Here is a 14,575-nt window from a genome sequence, read left to right as displayed (position 1 = left end):
CTGCTTTCCTATCAGAGAGGAAGGGAGGGAGCGAGCTGCACATGCTCATGAGGCACACATACAGGCATGCTCGTCCACGACAGACACCGAATAGGACAGCATGTGGTACCTTACAGCAGCAGAGTGGGGGTTGCTTGCTGGGGAAAACTCTCTCAAAGTGTGAAGTGGAGGCTGCAAAGCACAGTCAGCCCACGCAATGCAGAGTCACCTATAGGTAAGCTTATCCATGTACATGACAGGGGAGAAAAGCAAAAAATAGAAATAACTCAAACTATCACTGGTGGATGCATGAATGATGTGCCCTCTTAGTTGAACCGTGCTCCGCTGACTGGGAGAAAATGGGTCAATTGACCAAGAGAGTAATGGACGATAAAGCAGGAAGCGAGAGCAAATGACTGCAAAAAGAATGTACTGCAAGGCAAGCCCACATGGAGCATTCACACCTACAGTCAATTTAGAAAAATATCACTTCAGCAATGGCATGTTTTGGACATGACAAACACTCACTCACTGAAAGCCCACAGAGGAGGACATCCACCTTCCATGCAAAAGGCACCTTAGCAATGAAATGAAAGGCAGAACAAAGAGCCAAGAGGCAACAATGCTAACCGCTGTGCCACTACTGCCATCCACTAAGAAGTGGGATAGTCTCCAGCTTCCCCATAACCATGGACTGTATATAAAGCTGGTTTCAGAAAAATGACTGAATAATGACATTTAAATACAAAATAATGGTGAAAAAATAGGGGAATTACCTGACACCAAAATCTGAAGTACTGAATCTTGGCTTTGAAGTCTCGCACATAAGCAATTTGAGGTCCATTATCTCTGAAAGGAAGGGGAGAAAAGGAAAATTCATAACTGTCAGTAAAAATACTTTTCCTGCAAGGTTTATTAAGAAATAATGAAAATATCCAAATACTTCATGTGTAAACTGAATATAAGAAACATTTATAACTTTTCCATACAATGATGCAAATATATTTACAAAGACATACATCAGAATGCATTAAACTATAAAAAATGTACTTTTATTCAGTCAATATTTATTAAAGGTTTAAATGAAGGCACTGCATGTTAACCGCAGTCATCTGAGAAACTGTCTCCAGCCTATTGGGAGTGGGGCTAAGAAATCAAGTTGGACATAAGAGAAAACAGTCCTCCTCAATGCAAGTTCAGAACAACTCCAATATGAAAATTAAAGACAGCAAAGGGAAAGAATAGTTGTGTAAAATCTTACCATAACCACAGATGTCCTCTTCTTCTATACGCCACAGTATTCATAACATGTGGTAGTCTGCCCCTGGCTGACTCACATCTGGCCAGTATACAAAAGTCTAATGCTACTGTGAGGTACGTGCAATGCCGCACATCAGCCAACATACATCTGCCACAGAGATGTCTGGTATAAAGCGGACGTCAGCACATACCAACCTCAGAAATGAATGCCGCAGAAGCACCAGCTGAACATAAGTGAGAAAAACATACCCGCAGGGACCAGGCAAGCATCGGGGGGGGGGACTAAGTAACACTGCAGCACATAGAACAGAACATCTATGGTTACGGTAAGATTTTACACAACTATTCTATGCCCGCCTATTCATATGCTGCAGTATTTATAACGTTAGGGAGAGTGCCAAAGCTCATGCAAAGGATGAATTGGGCTAAGGAGCAGAAACAGGCTAACCCAGAGCCCTTGGGTGATAACAGACTGTCAGACTTATGGATAGGATTGGTTTTATTCAGGTAGCATCGAAGTCACCTATGCATGTCTAAAGTGTGAAGAATACTCTCACTGGAGGATTGGGGGAAGGAAAAAGGTTGGAAAGTTGATAGACTGAGGGAAAACTCTAACTACCTTGGCCATAAACGTGGGATAAGTACATAGAGAGACACGATCCCTGTAGAAGACTGTGAAGGGAGAGGTAGACATCACAGCTTGCAACTCAAACTCTTCTGGCAGAAGTAATTGCCAAGAGAACAGTTTTCCATGTGTAATGTTGTAGGGAAGAGGAACTCGCTGGCTCAAATGGGGCCTGGGTAAGTTTCTCCAAAACAAAACTGAGATCCCAAGTAGGGGGAAATGGTTTCCTTGGTGGTCTGACATGAAGGATGCCTTTTAAGAACAGTTTAACTTCCTACCTAGAAACTAAAGGTGGAGACATAGGCAGAAGACATGCACAGACAGCAGAAAGATGGGCTTTTACTGAAGAGTAAGACAGCCCACCCTTCATCAATTCACACAGATAGGATAAAAACCACTGAACGTCCACCAACAATGGTTGTAAATCCTTTTTGAGACACCAGATGGAAAAACTCTTCCATTTGCAAATGTAGGATTACCTAGTAGTGGGTTTTTCTGGCCTCCTGCAGAACTTGAAGCACATCCTCAAAAAAAAACTGTCTAAAGGGGATAAAAACCCTATTACCCAGAGTAAGGTTTAGAGTTAACATCTGTGGGGATGTACTAGAGTTCCCTTGTCCTGTGTGAGTAGGTCCATCCTGTGGGGTAACTTGTGGAGACTGCCCTTGGCTAGATGCAGGAGGAGGGAGAAAGTACAGTTGTGTACACTTACCATAAATGTAGATGTTCAAGTGTATTCACTGTTGCAGTCATTACATTTGGGTAATCCTTCTGGCAGGTTGCCCTTAGTCGGCCTGAATTCCAAAGTCTTGGGTCCTGCGTCAGCTGTCATCACCCCTTCCCTGGCGTCAGGCTGTCAGGGGTATAAAAGAAGCAGCCGATGCCATTTGCTTTAGTTTTTCTTGCCCCAGATGTCAGGTGCCCCCTAAAAGGGTAGCAAAAATTTATATCTATATATAAAATTACATGCAGCAATATAAACTTTACCTTCATCCAAAAGCAAACACACCACATAGATTGTATAAATCAGAGAAGGAAAGATAGGTTCCATCAGAAGAAAAGGGGGGGTGGTGGGTGGGTAACCTGGACTGCAACAGTGAATACACTCGAACATCTACATTTATGGTAAGTGTACACAACTGTACTATGTTCTTCGTTTCATTGTTGCAGTCATTACATTTGGGTAGATTCCCAAAGCTATGGTTGGGAGGCTGGAGCTAAACAACATTAGGAGTGGCTATGAGACCCTGCAGAACTGCAATGGCAAAGCCTGCCCTGGATTTAGAGTAGAGTGGCAGATGATAGTGCTTTGCAAAGGTGTGCACTGAGCTCCAAGTATCTGCCTCTAAAATGTCCTTGGTTGGTACTCCCCTGAGAAAGGCTGCTGAAGTGGCTGCAGCTCTGGTGGAACGTGGGCTAATGCCCTTAGGCACTGGCTTGCCATGGTATATGTAGCAGAAACGAATGCACTGGCCTATCCACTTTGAAATAGTCTACTTTGAGATGGCCTTTCCTTGTGATCCTGCAGCATATGCTACTAGTAATTGCTCTGTCTTTCTGAAAACTTTGGTTCTGTCCAAGTAGAATCTAAGCTGTCTGTGTACGTCCAAAGAATGCAGAATTCTTTCCCCCTTGTTATGTGGATTTGGATAAAAAGTTGGCAGATGAATGGTTTTGTTAAGAGCCACACTGGACAGCACTTTAGGCATAAATGTTGGGTTTGATCTCAGGGAGACCCTGTCCGGATAAAAAATGATAAAAGGTTCCACAGCCATGAGTGCCTGTAGCTCTGAAACTCGTCTTGCAGAAGTTATTGCTAGGAGCAGAGCTGTTTTCCAAGATAAAAACTTTATATCGGCAGTAGCAGCTGGCTCAAAAGGAGGCAGGGTGAGTTTTTCCAAGACACAGTTGAGGTCCCATGCTGGCATTGGTGATCTCCTTGGAGTCCTTAAATTTTTGGCTCCTCTGAGGAACTGCTTTAATAAGGGATGAGAAAAGATTGGTGGCTCTGTATTGTAATGAGCCGAAATGGCAGAGGCATGAATTTTAATAGATGAAAAAGATAGGCCTTTGTCTAGCATCTCAGTTAAGTATCGCAAAATCTGAGGAATCTTTGGCACAGCTGTATCAGTTCCTCGTGCCTGGTTCCAAGCACAGAATCTCTTCCGTTTTCCAGCATAAGATTTTCTAGTACTAGGCCTTCTGGCTTCCAAAATGACATCAATCACAGCTTTACTGAGACTGAGAGGTGTGTTTTGTATGACTACATTATCCGCCATGCTGTCAAGCCTAAAGTTCTGAGTTGGCTGTGCAGGATCAGATTGTTTTGCTGGGACAGTAGATGAGGTATTTGAGGCAAGGTCCAAGTTCCGTAGTATTGGACACCAGTACTGGCAGGGCCAGTCTGGGGCAATTAGTATCATTTTTGGCTTCTCCTGTCTGACCTTTAGGAGTACCTTGGGAAGGAGAGGCAGTGGGGGAAAAGGCATATACTGATAGGTTTTTCCACCTGAAAGATAGGGCGCTCACTTTCCATGCTGGTCTGTGATAAATCCTTGTGCAGAATCTTTTTAGTTGGTAGATGTAATGGGAGGCGAATAGATCTAAGTCCGGGCATCCCCATTTCCTTGTTATTATGCTGAAGACATGTGGATCCAGCTGCCACTCGTGGGGATCCATTGAGGTTTCTACTTAGTTCATCTGCCAGAGTATATTTCCTTCCTGGCAGGAATTGTGCCTGCAGATGTACTTGGTAAGTCAATGCTGTGTCCCACAAAGTCATGGCTAGCCTGCAAATGGGGTAAGAATGTGTTCCCCCCTGCTTGTTTATATACCACGACCATGGTGTTGTCTGTCTTTATCAGTAGTTGTCCCGGATGAAGTAGGTACTTGAAGGCTGTCAGGGTATTTTGAACAGCTAGCATCTCTTTTTGATTGATATGTACATGCATTTGGTTTGAGGTCCATGTGACCTGAATGCATCTTCCTGCCATGTGGGCCCCCCAGGCATAATCTGATGTATCCGTTGTTAGTGTCTGCCTGGCTGGGGGTAATGTGAATGGCTGTCCCTTGTTTTGGTGACAAGCTTTTTGCCCACCATCGAAACTCCTGTTGTAGGCAGGGAATGAGAGTAATCAGTTTCCAGGCTGTGGAAATGTTGAGTCCAAACACCTTTTAGGTACCACTGAAGTTTCCTCATATGCAGTCTTGCATATGGAATTAGTAGGATGCAGGATACCATGAAACCCAAAGCCTGCAGAATTTTTCTTGCAGATAACTGGGCCTTGGTTGCCAACATTTTGAAATAGGTAGTCAGTTGCCTTTGTCTGGCGTGAGATAAGCAATCTGGGCAGTTGTATTTAAGCTTGCACCCGGGAATATTATCTCTTGAGAGGGTACTAGTTTTGATTTCTTTTCGTTGACTGTGTACCCTTGGCAAGTTAGAAGTCTTTTCACAAATGCCAGATGCTGTAGAAGAATGTCCTTGTTCTCTGCTTGAATTAGACAGTCGTCCAAGTAAGGATATATTTGCATTCCTCTGTCTGCAAAATGCAATTACTGGTGCTAGGCACTTTGTAAAGACCCTGGGCACAGTAGATAAGCCAAAGGGCAGTGCAGAGAATTGGTAATGCATTGAGCCAGCCTTGAATCTGAGGTATCTTCTGCATATACTTGTCTGATAGGGACATGCAGGCATGCCTCTTTTAGGTCTAAAGTCACAAGCCAAGCATTCTTGCCCAGCGTGGGCAGAAGCTGCTGCAAAGTCAACATCTTGAATTTTGGTATATCCAGGAATGTGTTCAGAATAGATAGGTCCAGTATTGGCCTCCAGGTCTTGTCCTTTCTGGGTACCAAGAACAGTCGAGTAAAATCCTTGTCTCTGCTCTTGCTCTGGTACTTGTTGAATGGCCCCCAAGTCTATGAGGGATGAGACTTGTTTTTGTGCCTCTGCCCATTGATTTTTTTGGCAGATCTGGCAAGCCGTTTGCCTTTAGCAGGGTATGGAAATGGAACTTGCAGCCTTGTGACACGATATTTAGAACCCACTTGTCCTGGGTTATGATGTGCCAATTTTGAGAAAAAAGTGCCAATTTCCCCCCTAAGGGCGCTGTTAGGAGATAAGTGCTTGGTGCAGGCAGGGCGAAGTCATTGGGACTGTTTCCTGTATGGTTGTGATTTGTCTTCTCCATCTTTGGAGGTAGAAGCACCCCACTGCTTTGACCTGTATGGACCTTGCGCCTGGGATCTGCCCCTTTTGAGGTCTGTCTGACACAGGAAAGGACCAATTCTTTGTTGGCCAATGTCTACTAAACCTAGGTGGCTGTACTTGTAAAAAATCTTTGACCGTTTGCATAGATTTAGCTTTGTCGTCCATTTTCTTTAACACCTCTTCTGCCTTAACACCAAACAAAGTATCATGCTGTAAAGGTGCATCTAATAATTTAACTGACGTAATCAGGCAGATTTTGTTCCTTTAACAAAGCATGCCTCCTAATCAAAGAAACCGTAACTGCGGCCCTGCAGGAGACCTCCAAAGAATCAAATCCACATTGCAAAGTATGCTTTCCAACTTGTTCAGCTGCATGCAATAAATCCTGTATTTCCTTGTTTTCTGCACATTCAGAGTTTAACAGTTTCTGTTTAAGCAATGCCATGACATGCTTCTGATATTTGAGCATATGAAACTGACAAGTTTAAGGCCCTTATAGCCAAGGTAGCAGATGTGTAAAAACCTTTTTTCACCATCTATCCAGTGCCCTAGAATCTGTCAGAGGGGGTAGGGTTTTTTGCAGCGGAAGCCTTAACTCCTTTGGAACCCTGTGAAATAGTTTCTGGGTCTGCAGCAGGGTTTTTAAAAAGGAATTTATGAGAGTCAGGAACCCTGTAATATCTGTCAGGCTTAACAGGAGCTGGAGGTAAGGAAGTCAGGGGTAAGACTAGATTCTGAAAACACATCATCTACAATGTCTAACACAGGTGGAATGGCTAGTGGCCTGTGTTGAAGTAGTAAAAGGAAATCCCGGAGCCTCTTTTTAGACTCTGAAAAATCTTGGCTCTCCCAGTGGAAATGCTCCCTTATGGTATGCAAGGTTTCCCCAAAAGAATAGTCCTCTGGAGGAGAAGCTGAAGGTATAGATTCTTCAGCATCAGAATCCTCATAGGGGGAAGAGAATATTCCTGATCAGAACAGAAATCAGAAGAAATAGAAACCTGATCTGAAGATTCATAGTCAGTGTCTTGCCTAGGCCTCTTATCAGGAGGGGGATGGGAACCCCTGATCAAGGTAATCAAGTCTTCGGCCATTTTGAGCATCTGTTTTTTGGGCATAAAGGCCTGACCCCATGGCTCTTGAGTTTGTTTACTTTAGAAGGTGCTTTAGTCTTTGCCTTTGAAGTCGGTTTAATGTAAAGATGTTTAGGTCTGAATACACCCTGAGAAGCCGGTGCCTGCTCAGTGGCTCTGGACCATCTGAAGGAATAGTATATCTGAGGCTCCAATACCTTGAGTTTCCAGCGGCATGGCCAACTCCATGTGGGGAGTTGGCAGCGGCCTGCAACTCTAAAGTAGCGGGCGTCAGGGGCTACAAAAGCGCTTCACTGAGAAGCTGCGACTGGCTTAGGAGAAGCTTAGTCGTCAGTTTTGGGCCTCGGTTGTCTATCTCTCTCTTTTTCTTTGCGTTTTTTTTGTGAACTCCGGTAGTCGGATGGCTATCCGATGACATTTCTGGATAACTAAACCAGCGTCCAAAATAGTTTAAAGCAAAATCATACCGACGCTTAATAGTGTGTTGGTTAAATCTAGCACAAAACCGACAATCAGAAACGTTGTGATCAGGGCCTAGGCAAGGAATACAGTAAGAATGAAAATCCTTATGATGTACTTGCTTTCCACAAGAAATGCAATTATTTACTTTTTCTGACATCAGTCTGGAGCAAGAAAAAAAGTTTCCCCAATGGGGTACTTAGCTTTATTGAAGACTTTGGATCTGAAACTTGAACACGAAAATATCAGGAGTCGGCCGACTGGGCACTTGCGAACTGCTTCTGCTTCGGGCACCGCGTGGCAAGAAAGACTAATGAAAATGGCATCGGCCGCATCTTTTATACCCCTGACGACCTGACGTCAGGGAAGGGGCGACGCAGGACCCAGGACTTTGGAATTCAGGCCGACTGAGGGCAACCTGCCAGCAGGATTACCCAAATATAATGACTGCAACAGTGAAACACGAAGAACATCCACATTTTTCCACTCTTCTGACCCTTAGGATAGGGTCTAAATGGAGTAGAAATACGGACTCCTATGGCAGAGAGAGAGAGAGAGAGAGAGAGAGTATTGCCATCCTGTTCACACCTGGTGAGTCTCCCTTACCTGAGGCTCAAACAAGGAAGAGCCATCAAAAGGGGTATTGATAAAGGAGGACTTGAAAGGTTCAGCAAACTGACAAAGGTGCATCCAGGAGCGTCTCCGGCAAAGCAACTCTGGTACCTGCTGCCCTACTCGCTCCATCTGCCACATGAGAAATGAGCCTCATGGAGGAGTTAACTACTGTACAATGGACAGGTATGGGAAGCGTATGCTATACTCTGGCATATAGTCTACTCAGAGGCGATCTCTGCTTAACATACAAGGCCATGTCAAACCCTGAGCTGTTGGACATGCTCCACTTACAGAAATCCCAATCCCTCAGAGACACACACGCCAGGGATCTAAACCTTGTCATCACAATGAACAAAACATGCTGGAGGGATAGGTTCCTGACCCAGAGACTCCCTATACTCAAACAGACTGCCCATACATGTCAAGCAGAGCGCCTCCTTGGCCCTCTTTAAAAGGAACCTTGACGATTGGATGGGAGATAGGAAATTCACCCCAGGGATCATGTCAGTCACCCTGCTAGACAGGGGTACAGGGAATTAAATACTGTGGGAAGAAATATCCTGAGAATTGTTATGGCTAGGCTTGTATAGGCCCTAGGGCCAATAGCCTAGTACTAACCTATGAACCTAAGTTAAGGTCGGAAGCTGGGAAGCCACCCTGTTCACAACTCCCTCAGCTGTAGGATCCTGCAGGGTATAACCTAACTGCTTTACAAGATCCCTCTGAAGTTGTGTGGTGTGACCAAATTCAGTGACCTGAGAGTAAAGGTCACTGAAAAGAACATACGCTTCCCACACCTGTCCATTGTACGGGACTCTCTGTTCGGCAGATGAAGTTTCCGCAAGTTCCTTCTGAGTGGCTGCTGCCACCACCAAAGCATCAACAGGAACCGCTTTGGAAAAGGAAGGATTCGTCTTCGGGTGCACTTATAAATTTATTTGGTCTCTGGGTAACTGGTTCCATAGTCTCTGGTGTGCTCCACGCCTTCTGACTCACTACAGACAAAAGTGGATCAAAAAACGGAGACACTCAAGAGGTGGAGGGGTCAGGAAACAAATGCATCCAGGTAGACAGACTTGTCCTGAGATGGGGCTAGGGACTTCCAGCCACCCCTCTGTCTAAGAATTGCCAAGATGTCCGAAAAGGAGACATCCTCAGAGAGGGAATGTGGGGACCCTTCAGATTCTTTCAAGTCAGTGTCACCAGGGGAGTCCAAATGCTTCCTCTTACATTTTTTCTTCTGAGGGACCTCCTCCGAATGTTCGGGGGAGGTTTTGGAAGGAGTGGGGTCACCCAGTGGGGCGTCCTGGGGCATAAGTTCCCTACGCTTGGAGGAAGGAGGAGGGTCATAGGCAGGCACTTGCACCGAGGGAGAGGGAGCCAATAAAGCAGAGGGTGGAGCAACTCAGGAGACAGCATGCTCCTTATCACCTCAAAGGCACCATGGTCCCGAGTCGGAGCCGCCTCTGGCTCCAAAGAGCCCGGAGATCTCCTGCGAACCGGGAGCGACGGATCAGAGGCTGATGTGGGAGTCAAGCTCACCTGCGTTGAAGCTCCGAGAGGGAGAGCAGGGTCAGACAATGGTCCAATGCCACTTCCCCGCTTGGAGCAGACGAGAGAGAGATTTGGCACACAGATCCCTCGACGGACTGAGACATCGAGGAGATCAGAGTGTGAGTAGGAACCGATAAAGGAGAAGTAACCAGAGCCGACGGTTCAACCACCATGACATACATGCACTCCAGCTCCAAGCTAGAGAGTCGGAGGGGGACCAGATAGAGAAGCTAGATGGGCCGAAGGAGCCAATTCCTTATGGGCTGGGCTCGATAGCAATTTAGCAAGTGCCTGTGACTTGAGGAGCCTATTGACCACTCTCTCCATATCATGATCTGAAAGCCTGGAGGACTGAGAGAAGTGACAAGAGGACTTGTGACTGCTTGCCCCAGACTGCAACAAAGGAGAGTGTGGAGCAGAGTGCACTGGCTCCAAAGAGGAAGACCTGGTTCTTTTATGGGCTCGGACTGGCTCCAAAGATACTTATAGAGCCGCCGGAGACATAGCTTTGTTGGAGCCAACACTGGAAACTGACAGAGCTGAAGGTTTCACAGTGGACTTGGGTTGTTCCGAAATCAGAACCGATGAGGATGGCTTAGGGGATTTTTAAGACAGTTTGGCTGACCGAGGAACCAGAGACGAAGGATCTTGAGGGCTCTTCAGAATGCCATGCAAAATCAGCTTCTTTTTCTCTCCTGCAGGACTCTGGAACTGAAAGTGTGACAGAGCATGAGTCCTGCAGGTGAACAGCCCCTAAACAGTATACACAACTCATGTGCCCGTCTGCAAGGGACATTTTTTGGCAACACAAGCTGCACGTTTTAAAGCTAGAGGGTTTTGACTCTTTGGACATGCTGGATAACTAGAAAGACAAAAACAGCAAAAATAAGGCTGTAAAGGCTAGCAACACAACTACTAAAACTACCAACAAAGCTGTAACAGCTAGCAATACACAACAAGGATATCAGTTTTTTTTTGAAAAAAAGAAAAAGAAGAAGGGGGATAGCCTCTAAGTAAAACGGTGACTCCCCCAATAGGAAAGCCTCTTAACTTAAATGGCTACTCCAACAGGGTGTGGAAAGAACCTTCCAAGTTAAACAGTCTCAAGGGTAAAGCAAGGCCCAAGAAAAAATGACGGCCAAGACCAACCAAAAACAGCAGAGGAAGGTCAGAAGGTCGTTAGACTAAACAGGGACTAATATAGACACTAACAAGGTAATTAAACCAGTAAAAACCTGGAAAAGATGACAGTTACATATGAAAAAACTCTATAAAAACTTAGCTTGAGCCAGTAGTTGCAATCACAATGCTCCAAGTGGCAAACGAGATCTGGGGTAGCTACCGCTAGGCATGTTGGGATAGGGGTTAGCCTCGAGCCAGTATAAGCTCTCGAGCTATAGTAAAACGGCAGAGTTGGAGCAGAGGATCGGCTCTGAAATCAACCAGCAAGATCAAAGGCAAGATGGGACAACATAAAAAAACAGTTCCTTTGTTTACGCAGTGGGTGGAATGTGGAATGTGCAATGAATAAGCAAGCTGGAAGGGGATACAGCAGAAAGAAAGATGAGAGCAGGGAAGGTCAATCAAGGAAGAATCAGTCACGGTAAATTAAGCCAGAGGAAGTGAGCAGAGGAGTTAAAGATGAAACAATTTACTGAAGAATGAAAGCTTAAGGGTGTGTTAAGCCAGAAGAAGTAAGACTTTTTTCTGAGAAACGGAAGAATACTAAAGAGAGGATATGGGGTAACCATCTTGAATAACCTTCAGGAAGAAGAATCAGAAGCATCCTGGAGTTCAGGGAAGAAAGGGAGATGGGAGGACTGGTGCTACATGTGGCAATTCACATGGGACTACAAATCAGGAAGAAAAGTAGCAGGCTGGGCCATGGCAGGCAGGAGGACAAAATGAGATAAGGAAGGGAATGGAAAAGGAAAGAAGAGGTGATGTTTGCTAAATGGAATGAGGAAGGGTGCTGAATAATTCTATCAAGTAGAAGAGGGAATCAGGAGGTTAAGACAACGGAAGTTCAGTCAATTATTATGTGGAAAACAAAGCAGAAGATGGCAAAGGCGAGAAGGATGAGGAGCAATTCTAAAAGGGTATGAGGGAACTGCTAAATGAAGGGGGTGACAACGATGAACAGAGTGAGAGGGAACAGCAGGAAATGCAAGATGGTTAAAAAGGCATAGGATGGGGGAGATGACTGACAGTGTTTTGAGTCAACAGATACGAAAGAAACATCTTCAGAATTCCTTACGCTGGTGGCCCAACTAAGAAGTCATGAGGACACAACAGTAGCAGGAGCTGTGCAATATGTTAACAAAAAAACAAGGAAAAATTCCACTTGTATCATATCATAACTATAGTGGAAAAGGACTACAGTTTGCTATACAAGGAAAGGATGGATTAATGGAATATGCTGAGGAAGGAGTGAGACAGATGGGAAAAGATTAGTATGAAAATTCAAGGACCAGAAGACACAAATTAAAGGCAATAAAACCTAAAAGTGAGGGTGCTCAAGGAAAATATATTATTGAAGCATATGCAAATTATTACCAACCTTTGCAGAGGATGGGAGGGCTGAGAAAGGAAGAGAAGAGTGATTCAGAAATAGAACAGGAAATATAACTATTCTAAAGGAGGATATGTGAATGTGCTGAACAAAAATTAGCATTACAAGTCAGCTTCACAGCAAGCATTACAAAAACTCATGACAGCAAATGGGTACCAAATACTTTGCGTGTTTTTACACGCTAGGTAGAAGAGGCAACCCAAGAGTTGGAGAAATATTTCAACAGGCAATGGATGTGGGGAAGTGCTACCTCATTGCAGCAAGTGACAGCAGTGGTGCTACTTAAAGAGAATGGATACAGGAGACAAAATAGTTGCACAAGAACTTACTATAACAGCAGGAGAGGGTGTTCATTTGCTGGTCTGGGTTTAGGCTTGTCCAACTGGTGACACTCGACAGAGGCACAGCAAAATAATGGGTATAGTTCCCCATACTAAAGGGGTGGCGTAAGCCACAAAACGATGGGCTAGGCTTGTAAATGCCCTCGGGCAGATAGCCTAGTATGAACCTATGAAGATGTCCTTCTCTTCTGGGTCTATATTAAAACGACGAAAGCTCACAAACGCGAATGCCAGTATATCGACACAAATGAAGTACTAGAACAACGAAGGACAAATGGTGAAAATTACAACACCGAATGTATTTCCTTGGCCAGCAGGGTGATCGTGGGGAAGAGTATCCTTTTCCCCCACTGTAGTGCGATCCAGGAGTTGGTATATTTATGTAGGAAGTGTGGGGGGTGAAGGGGGGGCTTGCGCCCTGCAAAAGTCTGTTTATTTAAGTTTGTTTACTTAGGTTTTACTTACCTGTATGGTGCTGTTGCTGTACAAAATATGTTCGGCGTTGTAATTTCCACTGTTTACGTCCTTTTCTCTTGTAGTACTTCGACGTGTGTGTCGATGTAGTGACATTCGCGTTTGTGAGCTTTCATCATTTTAATATAGACCCTCTCTTCTCTGTTGCAGTATTCTTTACATGGGGTTTCCGGCTCAGGTGACCAGACGGCCAGTATACCAAAGTATTTTACTAGTGTAGGGTGTGTGGTATGCCTCAGAAAGGCAGCTATCAGACATAGGCAATAAAAGTGACGTACACGTGCACCATCCTCAGAACTGAAGCCCCAGGTGGGGAGACAGTCCTGGTGGAGAGACAGTCCTGGGAATAGAAAGTCAGTACATCCAAGAACCGTAGGAAGGAGGGTGGGACAGAATACTGAAACACAGAAGAGGACGACATCTATCGTTACGGTAGGTTCTTACACAAGTATTCTGTCCTTCTATTCACCTGATGCAGTATTCTTTACATGAGGAAGAATAACAAAGCTCATGCAGACAGGGAGGCGGAGTTAGCTGAAGAAGTTGTTTCAAGGAAGCCATGAAGGATGGCCCTGGCAAGCCCAGCTTTGGATCTAGAAATGGAATCCAGCTTTTAATGTTTGGTAAAAATGTGGACAGAGGACCAGATAGCTGCTTCTGGAACTGAATTGGTGTCTAGCCCCTTGAGGAAGTCACCAGAGGACTGCTCTGGTAGAGTGACCTTTGATCGAGAAGGGAGGGTTTTTTCCTATGGTAGGCATAGCAAAAAGAAATGGATTTGGAAAGCCAGTTAGAATGGTCTGTTTGGACCCAGGCAATCACAGAAAGGAAATAAATAGCTGGTCAGATTTCCTAATAGGTTTAGTTTTGTGAAGATAAAATCTGAGTTGTCTATGCACATCAGGTGTGTGTAGGAGCCTCTGACTATTGTTTTGGGGAGAGGAGAAAAAGGTTGGAAAGGGAACAGTCTGGTTTAAAGACAGGTTATTATCTACTTTGAACACAAAGGAGGGGTTGGTGCGAAGGAAAACCCTGTCTTTGTGGAAGACCAAGAAGGGGGGAGACACCGTGTCTGGAGCTCGGAGACCTGGCTGGCAGAAGTTACAGCTAGCAGTAAGGCAGTTTTCCAGGTGCAGTGTTTTAAGGACCTACAGGAAGCTGGCTCAAAGGGTCAGTTTCTCTAGCACAAAGTTAGGGTCTCATGGGGGTCACAGGTCTACTGGGAGGTCTAATGTGAAGGACGCCTTTGAGGAATTGTTTGGCCTCAAATCTCAAAGTTAAAGGAGGTGAAAGAGGCAGACATACAGAAATGGCTGACAAATGTGATTTTATTTAAGAATAAGCTAAGCTAGAATTGAGCAACTCACACAGGTATGAAAGCTCCAGAAGGAG

General features: G+C 44.9%; 1 protein-coding gene across 4 annotated transcripts in view; it reads right to left on the bottom strand.

Annotated features, from left to right (window-relative positions):
• Positions 1-14,575, bottom strand: part of ITCH (itchy E3 ubiquitin protein ligase) — a 2,580,358-nt gene that overhangs the window by 1,433,980 nt on the left and 1,131,803 nt on the right. For all 4 annotated transcript variants that reach the window (XM_044090275.1, XM_044090277.1, XM_044090278.1 and 1 more), the window contains exon 14: positions 756-828. In XM_044090275.1, coding sequence (XP_043946210.1) covers positions 756-828 — 73 coding nt within the window. The remainder of the gene's footprint in view (positions 1-755; positions 829-14,575) is intronic.

The sequence above is a fragment of the Protopterus annectens genome, chromosome 12.part0 (genome assembly GCF_019279795.1).
Source record: "Protopterus annectens isolate FY-2018-M chromosome 12.part0, PAN1.0, whole genome shotgun sequence".
In the NCBI taxonomy this organism is placed as follows: domain Eukaryota; kingdom Metazoa; phylum Chordata; order Ceratodontiformes; family Protopteridae; genus Protopterus; species Protopterus annectens.
The sequence above is the reverse complement of the archived record's forward strand: the minus strand, read 5'-3'. Positions and strand labels throughout refer to the sequence as shown.